This window comes from Nerophis lumbriciformis, linkage group LG12 (assembly GCF_033978685.3).
Source record: "Nerophis lumbriciformis linkage group LG12, RoL_Nlum_v2.1, whole genome shotgun sequence".
Taxonomy (NCBI): domain Eukaryota; kingdom Metazoa; phylum Chordata; class Actinopteri; order Syngnathiformes; family Syngnathidae; genus Nerophis; species Nerophis lumbriciformis.
Window position 1 is genome coordinate 28,521,106 of NC_084559.2, and position 24,981 is coordinate 28,546,086.

The following is a 24,981-nucleotide window of genomic DNA, read 5'->3' on the forward strand; positions in this document are numbered from 1 at the left end:
TATATATGTATATATATATATATATATATATATATATATATATATATATATACTAAAATATATGTACGTATATATATTAATATATATATATATATATATATATATATATATATGCTATTATTTTTATATTTTTTAATTTTATTTTTTTTATTAAACACCTTGAACATGTTAATGTTATCAAAAAAATTTTATTTCTAAATATTCATCCACATTAATGTTATGGTTATACTTTGTTTCAGACACCTTTAACGGGTATGTTTGCACGATTCAACGCATCTGAAAAGGAGTAGGAAGAAGCAATGTTTATACCTCTGGAGATGGGTAAGAATCACTTTGAAATTACTAACAGCACAGATGATTATCACAACATGTTGTATTGCAGTATTTATTAAAATAATGTATTTTTGATGAATGCAAAAAAAATACAGTAATTGTGCACAGTAATGTAAAAATAATATTATATTGTATCTATTTAAAAACTGTATGGTATTAATTTGTTTTGAACATGCATGTAATTACAATATGGCACTGCACATATTTACAATTCCATTCTCAGTGTCTTTTAATGCTAATTGATCCACACCATAACTTTTACATGTTTAAATTAAGCTCACTTCCTGTGTGAAAGAAAGAAAGTAAAGTGTTGGGGGGGAAATAGATTTCAATAAATAGTTTAAAGTGTAAAAAAACCAAAAAAAACCAAGCACATTAAGAGTAAATATATATACTGGTCAAAAAATATTTTACTTAATTTTAAAATTCATCATTGATCCCAGTGATTGGTAGTAGTTAATAAATCTTATGTATTGTGTAATATTGTCCTAATAATATGGACATGTTACTCATTTTTTGTTCATAGTGCATGTGCTATTATTATACGGAAATGCTTAATATTTAATCATATTAGTAATGATGATGGATTGATCTGCATTCATTTTGCTAATTTATTATTAATAAAATGATGGTAATGTTATCCATCCATCCATTTTCTATACCGTGAATGCTGACTTTGGACCAGAGGCTGGTTGGTAATATTTTAGTTCTGTCCAATTTTTGGCAAGCCTAAGTATTCATTTGCATATGTATATATATATATATATATATATATATATATATATATATATATATATATACATACACGCATATGTATATATACACACATATATATATATATATATGTATATATTTGTGTGTGTATATATATGTGTGTATATATACATATACATGTATATATATATATATGTGTGTGTGTATATATATATATATATATATATATATATATATATATATATATATATATATATATATATATATATTTGTGTGTATATACATATGCGTGTATATATATATATATATATATATATATATATATATATATATATATATATATATATAAAACAAATACAATCTGTCCTGTCCAGCCAATGTTTGGGTAGAATTTTTTATCAAACAAAACCAGTTGTGTTAGTAGTTAATCATAGAACTGGCACCCAATGTTATTAAAAAAGTATTGTTTATTATTGTAGCTAAGATAGGCTCCAGCCTCCCCCACAATCGCGAAAGGGATAAGCGGTAGAAATGGATGGATGATTTTGAATTAAGAATTGATTCTTAATTGAATCGTTACCCCAAGAATCGAATCGTTTTCTGCACGAAGATTCACAGCCTTATTATTATTTCATTTCATGCAAAAAAATTTTTTACCAAAGCATGTGAAATACAAATAAGGAAATTGTCTTAGCATGTCGGTGTATAGAGAGTGCAGGAATTCAAAATATAAGGAAATCATGTCATGAGATAATATGTCATATTGTATGAGTGCTGTCAGCCAATGGGAGTGAGCCTTGGGGAAAGCACTTTTTTGTGCGTCTGTCAATGCAGCAACTTGAATTACTGTCACAATACCAAGAGACGCCGCCCATTACAAGACCTCTGGAGATGGGTAAGAATCACTTTGAATTGAACTATACTTACTAATGAACAGTAAATATCATTATCACAACATATTGTGTTCTAAGAAAAGCTTGACTTACACTGTGTGATATATTAACATGTGTGTACATGTTTGGTCATGAGTGCTGTATTTATAAAAAAAAATTATTTGGATAAATGCAATTTTTTTTTACTAATTCTGCACAATAATGTAATTTTTTTTATATCTATTTCAAAAAAATACATGGTATTATATTGTTTTGAACATGCATGTATTAGAATATGGTACATCACATATTTACAGTTCCCCATTTCAACATGTGTGAAAAGGAGTAGGAAGAAGCAGAGCTTATTTAATGAACACATTTGTTCGGTTCCTGTACTCAATTGATAACACTAAGTATAAGAATAAATCAACAAAGTTGACATGGTTTGTTACAGTATACAATAGATGATTGAAATCGGTCTCATTTAAGCACGAGACGTCTGTCAGCATGTGAAATATATTTAGTATATCTATAATAAAGTGTACATGAAATAGAGAAGTCGGCGGTTGTATTGAAAGCAGAATTTGAATTTGAAGCCGCAGCACAGGAAGCAAGCGATCTCAAAAGGAGCATATTGGTTTTACGCACAAACGATAGAGAAATACCGCAGCAGGAGGCGACGCTTCAAAAAAAAACAAAAAAAAAACGTATTCATTTTAAAATCCAAAGAAAAACATTGTTTCCCTGTCCCTTAATTTGGTCCACTGGTATTTTGAATAGTCTGCATGTCCGATCGAGAAACAACTACAAAAACACAAATGTCAAATAAAATAAGTGACAGTGTCAATCAAAGATAAAGGTATTGACTCATAAATAATCCATTGTGTACGTGCTGCGTTGAATGAATATACCAAATATCATACAGTGCTGCACATTTGTTCAAGAGCAGGAAGTGGTTTCATACATGTGGTTTCATATCAGAGGCTTTCGACAATATGTTCATACTTCAGCCATGGGGATGTTACGACAACTACTGTTGTATCATTTGACATTATTGCATGTGGTTGTTGTCGTTCAGCTCCCGAGGACCCCAGTGCCACGGTGGTCAGTGAAGAAGACGACAGGCCGACTGCAAACAAGGTAATAAAAAAAAAGAAGTTTTGTGTTGTCCTTATTTCCATCGCTTACAGTTGGACATGACTACACACACACATTTTCATTTCCCTTTTTGCCCAATTTCAAGTGTCCAAATTGGAAGCACTGACCATACGCCTTGGTTGATCTTGTGAAATGAGAATGATTCTTTTTTGATGACACAAATACACAATAGAGAACTTACAAACCCTTTACTTAGTAAATCACTATTATTGAAATTCAATGATTTGGTGCATTTGCAAACAGCTAAAATTATACACAAAGCAAACTATAACCTGCTACCCAAGAATGTACAACAATTCTTCTCAACAAAAGAGGAGAAATATAACCGTAGAGCAGTGGTTCTTAACCTTGTTGGAGGTACCGAACCCCACCAGTTTCATATGCGCATTCACCGAACCCTTCTTTAGTAAAAAATAAAATGTTATTTTTTTTCAAATTCAAGACAAAGGTATATGTTTTTGTTAACACTTTAGTATGGGGAACATATTCTAAGTAACAAAGACTTAATTTAGAATTATTTGGTTAGGGTTAGAGGGTTAGAGCCAGGGTTAAGGTTATAATAAGGCCATGCCGAATAAGGCATTAATAAGTACTTAATAATGACTACCGTATTTTTCGGAGTATAAGTCGCACCGGAGTATAAGTCGCACCTGCCGAAAATGCATAATAAAGAAGGAAAAAAACATATATAAGTCGCATTTTTTGGGGAAATGTATTTGATAAAACCCAACACCAAGAATAGACATTTGAAAGGCAATTTAAAATAAATAAAGAATAGTGAACAACAGGCTGAATAAGTGTACGTTATATGAGGCATAAATAACCAACTGAGAACGTGCCTGCTATGTTAACGTAACATATAATGGTAAGAGTCATTCAAATAACTATACCATATAGAACATGCTATACGTTTACCAAACAATCTGTCACTCCTGATCGCTAAATCCCATGAAATCTTATACGTCTAGTCTCTTACGTGAATGAGCTAAATAATATTATCTGATATTTTACGGTAATGTGTTAATAATTTCACACATAAGTCGCTCCTGAGTATAAGTCGCACCCCCGGCCAAACTATGAAAAAAACTGCGACTTATAGTCCGAAAAATACGGTAGTTAAGAGCCAATTTGTTACTAATTTGCATGTTAATAAGCAACTACCGTATTTTTCGGACTATAAGTCGCAGTTTTTTTCATAGTTTGGCCGGGGGTGCGACTTATACTCAGGAGCGACTTATGTGTGAAATTATTAACACATTACCGTGAAATATCAGATAATATTATTTAGCTCATTCACGTAAGAGACTAGACGTATAAGATTTCATGGGATTTAGCGATTAGGAGTGACAGATTGTTTGGTAAACGTATAGCATGTTCTATATGTTATAGTTATTTGAATGACTCTTACCATAATATGTTACATTAACATACCAGACACGTTCTCAGTTGGTTATTTATGCGTCATATAACGTACACTTATTCAGCCTGTTGTTCACTATTCTTTATTTATTTTAAATTGCCTTTCAAATGTCTATTCTTGGTGTTGGGTTTTATCAAATACATTTCTCCCAAAAATGCGACTTATACTCCAGTGCGACTTATATATGTGTTTTTTTTCTTCTTTATTATGCATTTTCGGCCGGTGCGACTTATTCTCCGAAAAATACGGTAATTAGTGGTGAATATGTTCCCCATACTAAAGTGTTACCATGTTTTATTACTGGTGCACAAAATGAACCGTGCATGAACATCACCTTGTTCAAAGAACAAAACGAACACAGTGCATAAACTCACAACAAATTACACACCTGCAAATCAGTGTGACTTCTGCTGTTGCCGTATCCGTAATACGCCCGATAGGGAAAGGTTTTTATTTACACGATGAGTCGGGTGTGTCTTGACCTCCACCGAACCCCTGAGCCCGACTCACCAAACCCCTCGGGTTCCATCGAACCCAGGTTAAGAACCACTTGCCTTAGAGGAAAATCTAATGTAAAACATGTGTATGCTTGTACAACACTTAAAACCTTTAGCATATCAGTATGTGGAATTAAATTATGGAAGGGATTAAGTAAAGAAATCAAACAAAGCACCGATATGATTAAGTTTAAGAGACTGTTCAAACTACAAATGTTCATAAAGTACACAGAACAAGAATTATGATAAACATCTTGAAACCTTTTTTACCCCTTTTTTTATTGAGACGAAGATTATTTAAATATTTGTATGCTTACTATGGTATATTATTTATGTATTATCTATTGTTCACTGTTCTGTTACAGAGAACAAGGAAATAGGATAAAATTGCTATGGTATGAAAAAGGGGTAGGATTGAATAAGCTCTGTTTCTTCCTACTCCTTTTCGGACGTGCTGTATTGAAACAACCGTAATTGTGTGATGCACTAGTGTATTGTATATGCATGTTTGAAATAAACTGAAACTTAACTGAACAATTTGATCTGCAAAACGACTTGTTGTTTTGCTGACTGAATGTGAGAAACGCAGATTAGTACGTTACCTTTCTCAGGCAGGTGGTTTCAGTGGCGACATCTGAGCTGTCAGTGGCATCCACCTTTCGCACTGACATCACCTGTGCGTGTGGTTCCCCCTACATACACAACCTCGGACAATATTGCGTAACAGGAAAGCAATAATTACATGTAGAGAATTACACACAGTCGTGGTCAAAAGTTTATATACACTTGTAAAGAACATAATGTCATGGCTGTCTTGAGTTTCCAATCATTTCTACAACTCTTATTTTTTTGTGACAGAGTGATTGGAGCACATACTTGTTGGTCACCAAAAACATTCATGACGTTTGGTTCTTTTATGAATTTATTATGGGTCTACTGGAAATGTGAGCAAATCTGCTGGGTCAAAAGTATGCATACAGCAATGTTAATATTTGGTTACATGTCCTTTGGCAAGTTTCACTGCAATAAGGCGCTTTTGGTAGCCATCCACAAGCTTCTGGTTGAATTTTTGACCGCTCCTCTTGACAAAATTGGTGCAGTTCAGCTAAATGTGTTGGTTTTCTGACATGAACTTGTTTCTTCAGCATTGTCCACATGTTTAAGTCAGGACTTTGGGAAGGCCATTCTAAAACCTTAATTCTAGCCCGATTTAGCCATTCCTTTACCACTTTTGACGTGTGTTTGGGGTCATTGTCCTGTTGCGCCAAAGACCCAACCTCCGGGCTGATGATTTTAGGTTGTCCTGAAGAATTTAGAGGTAATCCTCCTTTTTCATTGTCCCATTTACTCTCTGTAAAGCACCAGTTCCATTGGCAGCAAAACAGGCCCAAAGCATAATACTACCACCACCATGCTTGACGGTAAGCATGGTGTTCCTGGGATTAAAGGCCCCACTTTTTCTCCTCCAAACATAATGCTGGGTATTGTGGCCAAACAGCTCAATTTTTGTTAAAGATAAGACCTTCTGGAGGAAAGTTCTGTGGTCAGATGAAACATAAATTGAGGTGTTTGGCCACAATACCGAGCAATATGTTTGGAAGAGAAAAGGTGACGCATTTAATCCCAGGAACACCATTCCTACCTGGTGGTAGTATTATGTCACACTTAGGGTGGCCGTATGAACAACGCCAACACTGTCATAAACATGTGCCATATAGTGAAACCACACTAAACAACAATGACAAACACATTTCGGGAGAATATTTGCACCGCAACCCAACATAAACACTACAGAACAAATTCCCTGCAGCACCAACTCTTCCGGCCATTGGTGGATCTACACCTAACATCCACTGTAATGATACCAAGTACAGTAGCATATATCTAGTCCAGGGGTCGGCAACCCAAAATGTTGAAAGAGCCATATTGGACCAAAAATACAATAACACATTTGTCTGGAGTCGCAAAAAATTAAAAGCCATATTACATACAGATAGTGTGTCATGAGATATAAATTTAATTAAGAGGACTTAAAGGAAACTAAATGACCTCAAATGTAGCTACAAATGAGGCATAATGATGCAATATGTACATATCGCTAGTCTAAATAGCATGTTAGCATCGATTAGCTTGCAGTCATGCAGTGACCAAATATGTCTGATTAGCACTCTACACAAGTCAATAACATCGACAAAACTCACCTTTGTGCATTCATGCACAAAATTAAAAGTTTGGTGGACAAAATGAGACAGAAAAAGGATAAAACACGTCCTAAGAAGTCGGAGAAAGTTATATATGTAAACAAACTAAGGTGAGTTCAAGGACCGCCAAAGTTAGTAGGACAAAACGGTGCTCGCCAAATACTCGAATCAGTGAAGCATGTTTAATATAAACAGTGTGATTTATAACAATTAAGGAGGTTTGTGTCATGTTTGTCCTCCTACAGAAAACATACTAAAACAAAAAATATTTTTCCCCCCCCCATCTTTTTCCATTTTTCATACATTTTTGAAAAAGCTCCAGAGAGCCACTAGGGCGGCGCTAAAGAGCCGCATGCGGCTCTAGAGCCGCGGGTTGCCGACCCCCGATCTAGTCGATACTACTATGATTACATTGATATGTTTTAGCATCACAAAATCTTCTTTCGTTTTTTAAATTCTTGTATTATGTTTATAAACTCCGGAAATATGTCCCTGGACACATGAGGACTTTGAATATGACCAATGTATGATCCTGTAACGACTTGGTATCGGATTGATACCCAAATTTGTGGTATCATCCAAAACTAATGAAAAGTATCAAACAACAGAAGAGTAAGTGATTATTACATTTTAACAGAAGTGTAGATAGAACATGTTAAAAGAGAAAGTAAGCATATATTAACAGTAAATGAACAAGTAGATCAATAATTCATTTTCTACCACTTGTCCTTAATAATGTTGACAAAATAATAGAATGATAAATGACACAATATGTTACTGCATATGTCAGCAGACTAACTAGGAGCCTTTGTTTGTTTATTTACTATTAAAATACTAGTTGTCTTGTTTTGTTCACTATTTTATTTAAGGACAAACTTGCAATATCAAACATATGTTTAATGCACCCTAAGATTTTTTGTTAAAATAAAGCCAATAATGCAATTTTTTTGTGGTCCCCTTTATTTAGAAAAGTACTGAAAAGAAACCAAAATATTGGTATCGGGACAACACTCGTCCCTACATTAGTACCAAATTCGGTCGTCGTTCTTAAAGGTAATAAATGGATGGACAGATGCAGCGATCTGTGAGGTTCCCTTTTTTTTGCGAGAATAAGCGCCTCTAAAATGTCTTTAATGAATGACAATGCACTTATTGTTTTTAACCGCAAACATATTCTTGGCTCCTTCCTGCTCCATCACTGGTAGAAATATAATGTCAAACTTCCCCAAATAATCTTGTTGTGGCGCACAGTGTTGGTACACCGTCGTACTGCGATCAAATCATGATGTGCAAATAATAAAAGATAATTGAACAATTTGTTTCGGTATACACGAATCAACTGAAAGTGAAGTATGATGCAGCAGCAACAGATAGATGGATTGATAAACGGACGGGAAATGAAGGAGCGCTGTGACAGGAAACGTTGTGAATCTGATGAGAAATCAATGAGTGGAAACAGAAGTCCACCTGGTGTAGAACATGCAAATACACACAATTACGGTTTCACAGCCACTATTCCACACTCGCGAGCAGACCACAAGAGAATTCTCAGAGAAGGCTTCATCTGCCGTGAGAGAAAAGCACCGCCAAAGGGTTCAAACAGTGAAACGTCAAAGCTGGAAACAGCAGATGACGGCTGACTCAGTCGAAGCACGGCCAGCGGCCCGCACCTTCGCTATTACTCACTGCACAGGCCGACTTCTCGGAACCAGGAACCACAGAGAGGAACTTGATTCAAGATGAAACCACCTTGAGCAGCCATAGAAGCCAAAAAAAAAAAACACACAAAAAAAACAGTCTGCATGAGCTGAGTCAAACGAAAATATCGACGGCGGTTTTTCAGACATCCAATCAATCGAAAGTGACGATCTGATTTGCGATGTGAGGTTTCGTGTTTGAATATTGTCATCCTTTTTCACTATAGCAACATAACTGACGGTCAAAGATGCTCATCTCTGCCCGGCAACACTTGCCGCGGCCTCACATTCGGAATGACCTGTGCACTTTCATTTCGACGCGCCTCTTCAAGGAAGAGGGTTTTATTTTCTGCAAGATCTCCTTGTTTCATTTCTCCTTTCTTGCCAACCACAAATAGTGACATTGTAAATTTAGTACCCAGAGTTGAGGGCCCTAAAATGTGTCAAAGATGCAGCAAGAATATAATATAGAAAAATAAGAGCATTTTTTTTTTACAGAGAAGTGAATTATATTTATATAGCGCTTTTCTCTAGTGACTCAAAGCGCTTTTACATAGTGAAACCCAATATCTAAGTTACATTAAAGCAGTGTGGGTGGCACTGGGAGCAGGTGGGTAAAGTGTCTTGCCCAAGGACACAACGGCAGTGACTAGGATGGCGGAAGCGGGGATCGAACCTGGAACCCTCAAGTTGCTGGCACGGCCGCTCTACCAACTGAGCTATACCGCCCCAAGACACTTCCCTCACATTTAAGGACCTATAGCGTCCGGATGCGTTTATGCTGTTTTTTTTCCTTCTAAAAATTAATCCGGTAGTCATTTCTCATAATAATAAAGACATTATTTTGATCACTTGAAGGTGCTCTTTGCAACTTGCTCCCAGTTACATTTTTCAAAACAAAAAAATATAACAAAATCACCTTCCACCTTCTCTTCCATAGACACCGTAGCCCGTGTTTCCTCGCGCTCTTTCAGCATTTCTTCAAGCATCTTGAGGAAAACAACAGGAGAAGAGGATGCAAAATAGAATACTACTTTCTTTACTAGAGATGTCCGATAATGGCTTTTTTGCTGATATCCGATATTCCGATATTGTCCAACTCTTAATTACCGATACCGATATATACAGCTGTGGAATTAACACATTATTATGCCTAATTTTGTTGTGATGCCCCGCTGGATGCATTAAACAATGTAACAAGGTTTTCCAAAATAAATCAACTCAAGTTATGGAAAAAAAATGCCAACATGGCACTGCCATATTTATCATTGAAGTCACAAAGTGCATTATTTTTTTTAACATGCCTCAAAACAACAGCTTGGAATTTGGGACTTGAGGAGGTTGAGGTGGGCGGGGGGTGTGGGGGCTAGCGGGGGGTGTATATTGTAGCGTCCCGGAAGAGTTAGTGCTGTAAGGGGTTCTGAGTATTTGTTCTGTTGTGTTTATGTTGTGTTACGGTGCGAATGTTCTCCCGAAATGTGTTTGTCATTCTTGTTTGGTGTGGGTTCACAGTGTGGCGCATATTTGTAACAGTGTTAAAGTTGTTTATATGGCTACCCTCAGTGTGACCTGTATGGCTGTTGACCAAGTATGATTTGCATTCACTTGTGTGTGTGAAAAGCCGTAGATATTATGTGACTGGACTGGCACGCAAAGGAAGTGCCTTTAAGGTTTATTAGCGCTCTGTACTGAGCAGCGTTTAAAAAGTCGTGAATTTTACTTTTTGAAACCGATACCGATAATTTTGAAACAGATACCGATAATTTCCGATATTACATTTTAAAGAATTTATCGGCCGATAATATCGGCAGTCCGATATTATCGGACATCCCTGTTCTTTACTACCTTCTGCTCTTTTTTTCTCAGTTTTTCAACAGGTTCTGACTCTGTCTTTCTCCCCTGGAGGATGCTCTTGGGTCTTTTCAAACTTTCCCATTCTGACTCCGACTGAAACACTTATTCTTGAAGTCACAATCATTCAAATATTAGCAAATTACACTTCTCTCGCTTGGTCCGTCCCTTTTTGTGCGGGTCAATTTGACAGGAGAGGTCCTTACTTTCCTCATATTGGAAAATGTATGCAGGCTGACCCCTTTTTTTTAGTTGTAATGCTACAACATGCAACAATGCATTTGGCAGACATATTGCGAATGCCTCCAAATTGTGCGTGTAAATACCGTATTTTTCGGACTATAAGTCGCAGTTTTTTTCACAGTTTGGCCGGGGGTGCGACTTATACTCAGGAGCGACTTATGTGTGAAATTATTAACACATTACCGTAAAGTTATTTGAATGACTCTTACCATAATATGTTACGTTAACATATAAGGCACGTTCTCAGTTGGTTATTTATGCCTCATATATCGTACACTTATTCAGCCTGTTGTTCACTATTCTTTATTTATTTTAAATTGCCTTTCAAATGTCTATTATTGCAGTGATTTTCAACCTTTTTTGAGCCAAGGCACATTTTTTGTGTTGACAAAATGCGGACGCACACCACCAGCAGAAATCATTAAACAACGAAACTCAGTTGACAGTAAAAAGTCGTTGTCGCAATTGTTGGATATGACTTTAAAGCATAACCAAGCATGCATCAATATAGCTCTTGTCTCAAAGTAGGTGTACTGTCACCACCTGTCACATCACGCCGTGACTTATTTTGAGTTTTTTGCTGTTTTCCAGTGTGTAGTGTTTTAGTTCTTCTCTTGCGCTCCAATTTTAGTGGCTTTTTCTCTTTTTTTGGTATTTTCCTGGAGCATTGTCAGGTCTTCCTTTGAGCGATATTTCCCGCATCTACTTTGTTTTTATCCTTCTTCGTGGGGACATTGTCGATTGTCATGTCATGTTCGGATGTTACATTGTGGACGCCATCTTTGCTCCACAGTAAGTTTTTGCTGTCGTCCAGCATTCTGTTTTTGTTTACTTTGTAGCCAGTTCAGTTTTAGTTTCGTTTTGCTTAGCCTTCCCTAAGCTTCAATGCCTTTTCTTAGGGGCACTCACCTTTTGTTTATTTTTGGTTTAAGCATTAGACACCCTTTTACCTCCACGCTGCCTCCCGCTGTTTCGACTTCTACATAGCAATTAGCTACCTGCTGCCACCTACTGATATGGAAGAGAATTACACGGTTACTCTGCCGAGCTCTAGACAGCACTGACACTCAACAACAACACATCATTTACAGACTATAATTACTGCTTTGCAAAAAATATTTTTTACCCCAAATCGGTGAAATTAGATCATCTCCCACGGCACACCAGACTGTAGCTCGCGGCACACTAGTGGTTGAAAAACACTGTATTATTGGTGTTGGGTTTTATCAAATACATTTCCCCCAAAAAATGCGACTTATACTCCAGTGCGACTTATATATGTTTTTTTCCTTCTTTATTATGCATTTTCGGCCGGTGCGACTTATACTCCGGAGCGACTTATACGGTACCAGGATTTGGCATGAAGATGCCACCAAAAGGCAAACTACGTAATATGAAATTGCCCTCCAGTCTTCTGCAGGTGACGCCAGCAGGCTGATGCGGGCCAGCCCACCTTTTGGAGCTCTAAGCTGGTGTTCCAAAATGTGCTGAAACTCGTTAAAAAGAAAGCCTAAGATCCCTACTATGTCTACTTTGGGGAACATTTTACCCGGAGACATCATTTTTAGGTCCAGAACTATGAAATGTTGTGCCAATGCCCTGTATTCTTTCATTCATGCAATGTGTTGTTTAAAGTTTAGAAAACTTTCCTAACGCTTTCTCCCAATTAGACGCCTCCTGAGGTGGATGACGGATGTGAGGAAGAACAGCGAGGCGGCGTGCAGCAGATGGAGGAGAAGTCGTTTGTATCGAGTCTGCATTCTTTCATGAAGAAAAGAGGCTCGCCCATTGAAAGGATCCCACATTTGGGCTTCAAACAAAGTAAGTCAGATCAACACAGTAAAGACACAATCTATACTTATGTTCCTACTTATGTATTTCTCTACTCTCAGTCAACCTGTGGATGATCTACAAGGCAGTTGAGACACTAGGTGGCTACAATTCAGTAAGTAGATCATGAAAGTCACATGTGTTGGTGTATCATTTTCTGCAGCAAACAACCTTAGACACATTTTCACCTCTCAATGCATGTGCGAGTACCATTGTATTTATTTCCTCACATTTTTAAACACAATAGTCTGCATAAAGAGCATGACATTGCTGTTTCGGTGACAGGTAACCACTTCTTGTTCTCAAACTCACCTGCATGGAACATCTTTTTTTTTTTTTTATGTATTATTTCTGACAACTCCCAACACTGCAAAAAGTCAGTGTTCAAAAACAAGAAAAAAAATACAAAAATTAGGGGTATTTTATTTGAACTAAGCAAAATGATCTGCCAATAGAACAAGAAAATTTGGCTTGTCAAGACTTTCCAAAACAAGTAAAATTAGCTAACCTCAGTGAACCCAAAAATACCTTAAAATATGTATATTCTCACTAATAAAAAGTGCATTTTTCTTGGTAGAAAAAAAACAGATCTTTTTTCTCTATATATTGAAAAATATTCTTAAATTAAGTAAATGCTAGTGCCATTATCTTGACATAATTATATGCGCTCGGCATCATGATTTTTTTTCATGCTTGAAGTAAGAAATTATTACTTTAAAAAAGTAGTTTTATACTTGTGAGTGTTGATGACACAGCTTTGCATCAGTTGATATTCTAGTTTCAAGCATGTTTTACTCAATATAGGTCATCAAATCTCAGCAACAAGCTGTAATATCTGACTGAGATCATTTAGGACCAAAACCCTTAAAACACGTAAAACACTAACATAAAATCTGCTTAGTGAGAAGAATTATCTTATCAGACAGAAAATAAACAAATATAACCCTTATTTGAGATATTTAATCTTACTTAGATTTCAGTTTTTGCAGTGAAAATGTGAGTTAATTTTGAACATGCATATTGCTACAATATTATACATCCCGTACTTCCTGTTTTTAGTTACATGTCCAAAAAGTAGTTTTATATACTTTTTAAATGTTCTTTTAGTCATACAATATTTTCTGTAAATTAGATGGAATTTTTAACCTGACATGTTTCGACTGTTATCAAATCAAATCAAATCAACTTTATTTATAAAGCACATTTAAAATTTACCACAGGTGTAGCCAAAGTGCTGTACAATGGGCAGGTTAAAAGATAATACGAGAACCGAGCAAACACAACACAACACAAACAGAGCACGATAAAAAATAACTAACTAAAATAAATAGAACATAAAAACAGGTTCACAGCAGGTGTATTATGGGGCACCATAGCAGGATGGATATCACTCAGTGTTAAAAGCCATGGAATAAAAGTATGTTTTTAAGAGAGATTTAAAATCATCATCTGCAGTCTTCTTCAGCGTTTTTGTTGTTGTTGTTTTTTCAAAAAAGTTGTTCTCTTACATTGGACAGCTTGAGAAAAATGCATTTAAATATGATAATATTTTAGTTTTTATTTACAGACTATGTGCTGTTGATTTTTAATCAACATTCATCGCAAAGCATCTTGATTTTATAAGTTAAATAGAATAGAAATGTTTTGTTTTTTTAAGTTATTTTAGACTACCTTGTTGCATTGGTGTCCAACACAAACATAGTCAGATCCTGTCAATATCATTTAAATGAGGATGTGGATAAATATACTTCTAGGAATCAGGGATGGGTACCATTTGCATTTGAATCAATACGGTACAGATTTCCGGTACATGGGAATCGATACCGGCACACAACCGTATTCATTTTTGCTACATTACAGTGTTCAAATGTGCTAATAAATATTAATTGTTCACAAAAGTAAAAATCTTTTTTTTCTGTCCATTTATTTTTAACATTGAGCTGTTCTGTCCATTTATCATCTTATTTTCTTACACTTCTGTGTCTCATTTGCAAGTACTGTACTGTGCAGTATCATATTGTAGACTTTGCATGCATTTGCAATTCCAAGACTTGAGATGGCAGTATTGAATAAGCTACAGTGTGTTGCCTTAGTCAGAAAGTAGTCTTTGCCATCAAGTTGAATGTGCCATTCTCTTCTTTTGTTGAGTCTTACAAGTGATTAAACTGTACGTATTTAATACACACTAACATTCATCTTAGTTGTAGTTTTCTTGACCAAATTTGTTTGTGTTGAAATCGCCATGTAAAATGGCTAATATAGCATACTTTATCACGTCTATGGCGAATTCAATGTAAGTTAAAATCGCGCTAGCACATTTTGTGGAGCCCTACTGTACTTTTGAGTGCCTTCTTCTTGCTTTGTTGGCATGGAAAATTGTAACCTTGAGGCAGTCCGGCTGAGTCCGCCAACCTTGAGACCTCCGAATTCGGGAGATGGGGGGGCGACAGGGTTGAGGTGGTGGGGGGCGGGGTTGAGGTGGGCAGGGCGGGGTTTTGTGGTAGTGGGGGGTGTATATTGTAGCGTCCCGGAAGAGTTAGTTCTGCAAGGGGTTCTGGGTATTTGTTCTGTTGTGTTTATGTTGTGTTACGTTGCGGATGTTCTCCCGAAATGTGTTTGTCATTCTTGTTTGGTGTGGGTTCACAGTGTGGCGCATATTTGTAACAGTGTTAAAGTTGTTTATACGGCCACCCTCAGTGTGACCTGTATGGCTGTTGATCAAGTATGCTTTGCATTCACTTAAGTGTGTGTAAAAGCCGCATATATTATGTGACTGGGCCGGCACGCTGTTTTTCTGGAGGAAAAGCGGACGTGACGACAGGTTGTAGAGGACGCTGAAGGCAGTTCCTTTAAGGCACGCCCCCAATATTGTTGTCCGGGTGGAAATCGGGAGAAATTCGGGAGAATGGTCGCCCCGGGAGATTTTCAGGAGGGGCACTGAAATTCGGTAGTCTCCCCGGAAAATCGGGAGGGTTGGCAAGTATGCTCTTGAATGGCAGCTTGTTCCCCGGCCAAGTGCTTGAGCCGAGTTTACAAACAAAAGTATCAAAATATGATTAGATTTTACGTGAGTCGGTACGCGGTAGTACTGACCGGCTTTGGTCGGTACCTGTAAAAGTAGCAAATTCGGTTTGTTCTGTTTGAGTCAGGATGGTCAACTACAAGAATTAAAATGTCACAATCTCCATAAATCAGTAAGTAGTGTGCTAACTAACTAACACGCAGACAAATACACTCACGGTTTGTTTTGTTTTTGCACATCGTCCACAGTTTGGTCTTGGCAAAGGTCTGCACTCTAGTTGTATGTGTCCACTGTGGCCTTTTTGCACGGTACTATACATACCAGAAAAACAACAGTATTTTTGTCTCTTGCAGTCTATTTATGTGCTTTTTGTTCTTCCAATTTATTCAAAGTAACTTGGGGTGGAATGCTGTGTTGCCTCCAACAATAGAGAACAGGACACAGAGTTTACCATGAATTGATTAACGTGGACCCTGACTTAAACAAGTTGAAAAACTTATTCAGGTGTTACCATTTAGTGGTCAATTGTACGGAATATGTACTTCACTGTGCAATCTACTAATAAAAGTTTCAATCAATCAATCGAAGTCAACAGACAAACAATAGGCACCTCCCTCCAAAACTAGTTTAATTACACACCAAAAGAAAAAGTACTTTGTTTGTGCTACAACAGCACCATCTGCTGGGTTTACAAGGATACTGCAAGTGGGAAATGGCTTGTGGACCATCAGATGCATTTTAACTTCATATTTCTTGTTGTCTTTATTAGTGGGACATACCTATATATGCATTTACACTTTCATTTATGATCAATTTGTGGTGTTTTTGAATGCTGGGAGGCATTTATTTACACACTATATACCATATTTAAATGAGCACATTAGTTTGACATTTACTGTAGACCAGTGGTTCTCAAATGGGGGTACGCGTACCCCTGGGGGTACTTGAAGGTATGCCAAGGGGTACGTGAGATTTTTTTTAAATATTCTAAAAATAGCAACAATTAAAAAATCCTGAATTTTGTTGAATAATACTTCAACAAAATATGAATGTAAGTTCATAAACTGAACATCAAATCAAGTAGGCTATTCCATTCATTACAATGCAACAATGCAATATTCAGTGTTGACAGCTAGATTTTTTGTGGACATGTTCCATAAATATTGATGTTAAAGATTTCTTTTTTTGTGAAGAAATGTTTAGAATTAAGTTCATGAATCCAGATGGATCTCTATTACAATCCCCAAAGAGGGCACTTTAAGTTGCTGATTACTTCTATGTGTAGAAATCTTTATTTATAATTGAATCACTTGTTTATTTTTCAACACGTTTTTTAGTTATTTTTATATCTTTTTTTCCAAATAGTTCAAGAAAGACCACTACAAATGAGCAATATTTTGCACTGTTATACAATGTAATAAATCAGAAACTGATGACATACTGCTGTATTTTACTTCTTTATCTCTTTTTTTCAACCAAAAATGCTTTGCTCTGATTAGGGGATACTTGAATTAAAAAAAATGTTCACAGGGGGTACATCACTGAAAAAAGGTTGAGAACCACTGCTGTAGACGACAGATATATAGTAGCTTTAAGGTCAAACACAATCCTTGCCTTGACGGTTGATTTTCTTTTTTTTTTTTTTTCCCGTAAACTAATTTTCCGAAGGGAAATTATATTCAAGTCCAACCGAGGATCAAACTGTTAACACCTTTCATTTCATTCAAAAACCTTTTAAGAAGGCCATGATACAAGTGTAAAAAAAAACAAAAAACATACGCTAACATCAATATTTAATTTTAAGTGTAAAAATAAGTGAGCTTTTATGATGGTGCATTCAGGTACTGCACGAATGCTTATTTGATAAACATGGTGACGTTTTTGACAAGGTAATGTCATCAACAGGTGACGGCACGGCGCCTGTGGAAGAAAGTGTACGATGAGCTGGGCGGGAGTCCTGGTAGCACCAGTGCGGCTACGTGCACCCGCAGACACTACGAGAGGTATGCATTCATCTCTTCCACGCTGATGACTTTTATCATGAAATAAAATGGTTTATGAGACAATGTGGGTCATGCTGCAGGCTGGTGTTGCCCTTTGAAAGGCACCTGAAAGGAGAAGATGACAAACCTCTGCTTCTCAGCAAACCAAGGAAGCCTTATAAGAGGAATTCGGAAGGGAAGATGAACAAAGTGGAGTGGAAGGGGAAAAGAAACCCGGCCGACAGAGGAAACGATTGTGAGGTATTATGTTAACAGCTCATTATGTGTGTTTTTGTTAAACATTTATTTATTGGGTTTTCCCAGACAATTGACAAAAGTAAACACAAATAAATCAAATTTTGTTTTTTCCCCCTCCAAGTAAAATCAAGTTTAAAAAATGAAATACGCGCGTGTATGTACAAACCCCGTTTCCATATGAGTTGGGGAAATTGTGTTAGATGTAAATATAAACGGAATACAATGATTTGTAAATCCTTTTCAACCCATATTCAATTGAATGCACTACAAAGACAAGATATTTGATGTTCAAACTGATAAACTTTATTTTTTTTTTGCAAATAATAATTAACTTAGAATTTCCTGGCTGCAACACGTGCCAAAGTAGTTGGGAAAGGGCATGTTCACCACTGTGTTACATGGTCTTTCCTTTTAACAACACTTTGTAAACGTTTGGGAACTGAGGAGACACATTTTTTAAGCTTCTCAGGTGGAATTCTTTCCCATTCTTGCTTGATGTACAGCTTAAGTTGTTCAACAGTCCGGGGGTCTCCGTTGTGGTATTTTAGGCTTCATAATGCGCCACACATTTTCAATGGGAGACAGGTCTGGACTACAGGCAGGCCAGTCTAGTACCCGCACTCTTTTACTATGAAGCCACGTTGATGTAACACGTGGCTTGGCATTGTCTTGCTGAAATAAGCAGGGGCGTCCATGGTAACATTGCTTGGATGGCAACATACGTTGCTCCAAAACCTGTATGTACCTTTCAGCATTAATGGCGCCTTCACAGATGTTTAAGTTACCCATGTCTTGGACACTAATACACCCCCATACCATCACAGATGCTGGCTTTTCAACTTTGCGCCTATAACAATCCTGGATGGTTCTTTTCCTCTTTGGTCCGGAGGACACGACGTCCACAGTTTCCAAAAACAATTTGAAATGTGGACTCGTCAGACCACAGAACACTTTTCCACTTTGTATCAGTCCATCTTAGATGAGGCCGACGGCGTTTCTGGGTGTTCTTGATAAACGGTTTTCGCCTTGCCTAGAAGAGTTTTAACTTGCACTTACAGATGTAGCGACCAACTGTAGTTACTGACAGTGGGTTTCTGAAGTGTTCCTGAGCCCATGTGGTGATATCCTTTACACACTGATGTCGCTTGTTGATGCAGTACAGCCTGAGGGATCAAAGGTCACGGGCTTAGCTGCTTACGTGCAGTGATTTCTCCAGATTCTCTGAACCCTTTGATGATATTACAGACCGTAGATGTTGAAATCCCTAAATTCCTTGCAATAGCTGGTTGAGAAAGGTTTTTCTTAAACTGTTCAACAATTTGCTCACGCATTTGTTGACAAAGTGGTGACCCTCGCCCCATCCTTGTTTGTGAATGACTGAGCATTTCATGGAATCTACTCTTATACCCAATCATGGCACCCACCTGTTCCCAATTTGCCTGTTCACCTGTGGGATGTTCCAAATAAGTGTTTGATGAGCATTCCTCAACGTTATCAGTATTTATTGCCACCTTTCCCAACTTCTTTGTCACGTGTTGCTGGCATCGAATTCTAAAGTTAATGATTATTTGAAAAAAAAAAAATGTTTATCAGTTTGAACATCAAATATCTTGTCTTTGTAGCATATTCAACTGAATATGGGTTGAAAATGATTTGCAAATCATTGTATTCCGTTTATATTTACATCTAACACAATTTCCCAACTCATATGGAAACGGGGTTTGTATATGTTAACTTCATGTTGACAAATGCTTACTTTCCACAGTTTAAACTTCTTAAAGCAGACCTGGGCAAATTAAGGCCCGGGGGCCACATGCGGCCCGTTAAGCTTTTCAATCTGGCCCGCCGGACATTCCTAAATAATTTTTTTAGATCTTTAAGATGGAAACTGTAGCTGCCATTATGATGTGCAGTCATGTTTTCAAATTACCATAAGTCTTGAACTATACAAAGTTTTTCAATGGTTGGAATCTGCGCTTTTGCATGATATAGTAGTTACCATGGTAATCTAATTAGTTACTATGGTAATCTACGTCACAGCAGCTCAGACGAGGCACCAAGCAGTGTGGGTGGGGAGCGTTTCCACAGAGTGTTTCCAGAGCAGCCAGCCTGAAATGCGGGTGCCAGGGACAGACACGGAAGGAGATTTTTACAACAAAGTTCTAAAGCTTAGAGATGTATCAGATATATCAGATTGTTTTTTTTTACCCTTTGCGTTCATATTTCGCGGTGTTTATTGCATTTTTGTTGCGTTTCGCTCGATTGTAAAATATGTAGTATATATGTTCATATGTTGTCAATATTCAGTGTTTTATCGTTCATAGTTAATATTGTAAATCCCACATTCTTTATTTTCATGTACATTCTGGGTGTCTCATTTAGTAAAAAAAAAAAAAAAATTCCATTCTGTTTTTTAAGGTGGTTTGTCATAATGTTTTTAGCATTCAATCAGACATTATTGTGAGGTTTTGTATTAGTGTTCTTAAAAATCAAATATACCGGCCTACAGACACATTTTTTTCTCTAAATTTGGCCCCCGAGTCAAAATAATTGCCCAGGCCTGTCTTAAAGTTTACTAACTTATTCATTGGTGTTGTTTAAAGCTAGTTTAGCTGTTAGCTTAGCTTCTGGCTTACGCTCACATGTTTAGCCTCATCTTCCGGTGATAATGTACATGAAAATGATTCTTAATATGCTAAGAAATGCAGGTGATTATTATTGGTTTAAGGTAGCGGCTCCACACTGTGTATGGAGACACATAATTAGCTGCGAGTGGCTTGTCAGCAGGGGGACTAAAAGTAACAACTGTGTTACTGTTTGTGATCGACATTAAAATGCATCAGTCAATTTTTTCACAAAAATTGTCCGACTCTGATCGGCACGTCTCTAACTTTCACAGTCAGCAATACATTACGTTATAATCTTTCAACTGTTGTCTGTTTCTTTTGGTTGTATTTTATTTTACTGTTGTAGTCACTTTTTTTTTACACTCATATTTGTTGTTTTTTCTAAACCTGTAAAAAGTGTCTTTGAGGTTGTTGTTTTATTTTTCATTTCAGTAAAATGTATTTGTATGGAGGTTATCTGTAGCGTGTGTAGATTTTTAATGTGCCACAAAGTTTCTTAGGTGAGAAACATTTCAAAATAACCTCCCTGCAGGGATGTCCAAACTTATCCCACTAATGATGCATAGCCCATTATGATATTTTTCATTTTCAAAACGAATAGTTTGTACATTTTTTAAAGAAAAAAAACTGCTTCCATGTCAACTTTGTGTAGTTAACGTCAACTTTTTCTTGTTACATAACTCCAATTTGCTCTTTTGTTCCAATTTTTTATCTTTAATGTTTTTTTTTAGTAATAGTATTTTTAGAATGTGGCACAGGCTGGTAAAAAAAAATAGCTGTGGACCGCAAATGGCCCCCGAGCTGCACTTTGCATATCCCTGTCTCTCTGTTAAAGGTACCACCTTGTGAAATGTTTACAATAAAACCAGAATCCAGGTAAATTCTAATCATATTTCCCCACAAATATAGTATAAATTGGAGTATATTAGAATTATTCAGCGCCCAATGTGCCGTATTTTTGGAGTATAAGTCGCACCGGAGTATAAGTCGCACCTGCCGAAAATGCATAATAAAGAAGGAAAAAAACATATATAAGTCGCATTTTTGGGGGAAATTTATTTGATAAAACCCAACACCAAGAATAGACATTTGAAAGGCAATTTAAAATAAATAAAGAATAGTGAACAACAGGCTGAATAAGTGTACGTTATATGAGGCATAAATAACCAACTGAGAAGGTGCCTGGTATGTTAACGTAACATATTATGGTAAGAGTCATTCAAATAACTATAACATATAGAACATGCTATACGTTTACCAAACAATCTGTCACTCCTGATCGCTAAATCCAATAAAATCTTATACGTCTAGTCTCTTACGTGAATGAGCTAAATAATATTATTTTATATTTTACGATAATGTGTTAATAATTTCACACATAAGTCGCTCCTGAGTATAAGTCGCACCCCCAGCCAAACTATGAAAAAAACTGCGACTTATAGTCCGAAAAATACGGTATTTGCTATCAGTGATGATAAAACCTTGTAACTTGTGAACAAAATTCTCACAAAGAAACACAACAAGAGCCGGCCTTTTGAACGACTCTTCAAAGATCCTTGGAGAGAGCCATGAATCCCTCCTCTGATGATAAGTGTGTTGTTTTACAGAGGATTCCAGAGGCCGCCAGTCATCCTCATCAGTCCAATCCCTGGCCGGGTGCCGCCGAAAGACACCATTTGGACTCCTCCCAGCCAGACCGGCCCTTGACCTCTTACACGTTTCCCCGCCTGGTGCACGGCCCTTCGGCGACCCCCTGGCCCGCGAACTTGTCATCGGCGGCCGGAGAGGTCATCTCTCCTCTGGAGAAAAAGAAGCGAGTAGCCCAGGCCAGCCTTCAAGGGACTCCACAGGGCGAGGACAGAGAGGAGAGAGACCGGCCTTCTGTCATCCGCTGCTCCCCGTCCTCTTCCGGCCACAAGTGCATCTCCTCCGACGGCTCGCCTTACCCTCCGTCCTCCTCCTCGTCTTCCCGGAGCGCCTCCCCGTGCTCCGTCTCATCAGAGGATACCCCTGCAGGTGGTGAACGCCAACCTGACTTGACCTCCTTCAGCACAGTCAACCGAAGCGAGGACGCAGCAGGAGAGAACAGAAGCAGAGCTCCTCTCAGCCCTCAAAAAGTCAAAGCTTACATTAAAGACCGGAAGACAAAAAGAGGCGACATCAACCTCATGCATCCTTTTTACTCGTCTATCAAAGTCACATCCGACCCGGGTTTCGTCAAAGTTCTTCCGAAGTCGACGCAACTCGCACGGCCCGCCCCTATCCGACCGGGTTACGGAAGCCAACAGGCCGCTTTGACGCATCTGAAAAACATCCCTCAGCATCCGTGGCTCTATCAGACTGAGAAGTGGGACGCCCTCAGGCCGCCGCCTGCAAAGGTTCCTGCCGCCCAGCAGACGCTAGCCCGCTCCGCCCACTCCGCCTGTGCTCCGCCCCTTTTTGACAAATCAGACTCTCATCAGCAGACAGTGCTGCACCAGCGAGCCTTCCTCCCCAGGGTGAGAATACCTCAGTCCCAGCTCATGTACCGCCATGTTCCTGGCAGCCCGTCTCCTTCCGCTCTCATTTATCCATACCCATATTCCATCCCTCTATGGGGGCCCCACGCTGCATATGCCCTCCCCACTATGGGCACATTTTACACTCACAAACTGTGATTCTTTCCATTTTGCCTCCGGGCAGATTAATTTTTTATTAGAGATGGCCGATAATATCGGCCTGGAGATGGCCGATAATATCGGCAGGCCGATATTATCGGCCGATAAATGCTTTAAAGGGGAACATTATCACAATTTCAGAATGGTTAAAACCATTAAAAATCAGTTCCCAGTGGCTTATTTTATTTTTCGCAGTTTTTTTCAAAATTTTACCCATCACGCAATATCCCTAAAAAAAGCTTCAAAGTGCCTGATTTTAACCATCGTTATAAACACCCGTCCATTTTCCTGTGACGTCACATAGTGAAGCCAACACAAACAAACATGGCGGAAAGAACAGCAAGCTATAACGACATTAGCTCGGATTCAGACTCGGATTTCAGCGGCTTAAGCGATTCAACAGATTACGAATGTATTGAAACGGATAGTTGTAGTGTGGAGGCAGGTAGCGAAAACGAAATTGAAGAAGAAAATGAAGCTATTGAGCCATATCGGTTTGAACCGTATGCAAGCGAAACCGACGAAAACGACACAACAGCCAGCGACACGGGAGAAAGCGAGGACGAATTCGGCGATCGCCTTCTAGCCAACGATTGGTATGTGTTTGTTTGGCATTAAAGTAAACTAACAACTATGAACTAGGTTTACAGCATATGAAATACATTTGGCAACAACATGCACTTTGAGAGTGCAGACAGCCCAATTTTCATCAATTAATATATTCTGTAGACATACCCTCATGTCAGCAGGCCAGGGAAGCTAGGGTCGATATTCTTCTCTTGATCATCTTCGGGACGGTGGGAGCCAAGACATCCAGGGGGGGGGTTTAGCTCGCTCGTCTGCGGGAACAAACTGCCGCCATTGCTTGCCGTGCTACCGAGGTCTTTTGTCCCTGAATTGCTCACACACTCCGGCAGATTCAATGGGGGTCTGGCGGCAGATTTCTTTGACTTTATCGTTGGAAATGCATCTGCTTTGAGTGTCGCAGGATATCCACACATTCTTGCCATCTCTGTCGTAGCATAGCTTTCGTCTGTAAAGTGTGCGGAACAAACGTCCAATTTCTTGCCACTTTCGCATCTTTGGGCCACTGGTGCAACTTGAATCCGTCCCTGTTCGTGTTTTTACACCCTCCGACAACACACAGACGAGGCATGATGTCTCCAAGGTACGGAAAACAGTCGAAAAAACGGAAAATAACAGAGCTGATTATGACTCGGTGTTTGAGAAAATGGCGGATTGCTTCCCGATGTGACGTCACGTTGTGACGTCATCGCTCCGAGAGCGAATAATAGAAAGGCGTTTAATTCGCCAAAATTCACCCATTTAGAGTTCGGAAATCGGTTAGAAAAATATATGGTCTTTTTTCTGCAACATCAAGGTATACATTGACGCTTACATAGGTCTGGTGATAATGGTCCCTTTTAAAATGTAATATCGGAAATTATTGGTATCGTTGTTGTTTTTTCATTAAATCAACATAAAAAACACAAGATACACTTACAATTAGTGCACCAACCCCAAAAACCTCCCTCCCCATTCACTCATTCACACAAAAGGGTTGTTTCTTTCTGTTATTAATATTCTGGTTCCTACATTATACATCAATATACATCAAT

At 38.0% G+C, this 24,981-nt stretch overlaps 1 protein-coding gene across 1 annotated transcript; it reads left to right on the forward strand.

Moving 5' to 3' along the window:
* Window positions 1-266: 266 nt before the first annotated feature.
* Window positions 267-24,425, forward strand: arid5a (AT-rich interactive domain 5A). The gene is made up of 8 exons (XM_061985786.2): window positions 267-321; window positions 1,882-1,942; window positions 2,998-3,059; window positions 12,657-12,807; window positions 12,879-12,931; window positions 17,744-17,841; window positions 17,922-18,081; window positions 22,313-24,425. Exons 2-8 carry the CDS (start codon window positions 1,939-1,941, stop codon window positions 23,360-23,362), a joined length of 1,578 nt encoding a protein of 525 aa, XP_061841770.1. The 5' UTR covers window positions 267-321; window positions 1,882-1,938; the 3' UTR covers window positions 23,363-24,425.
* Window positions 24,426-24,981: the final 556 nt, after the last annotated feature.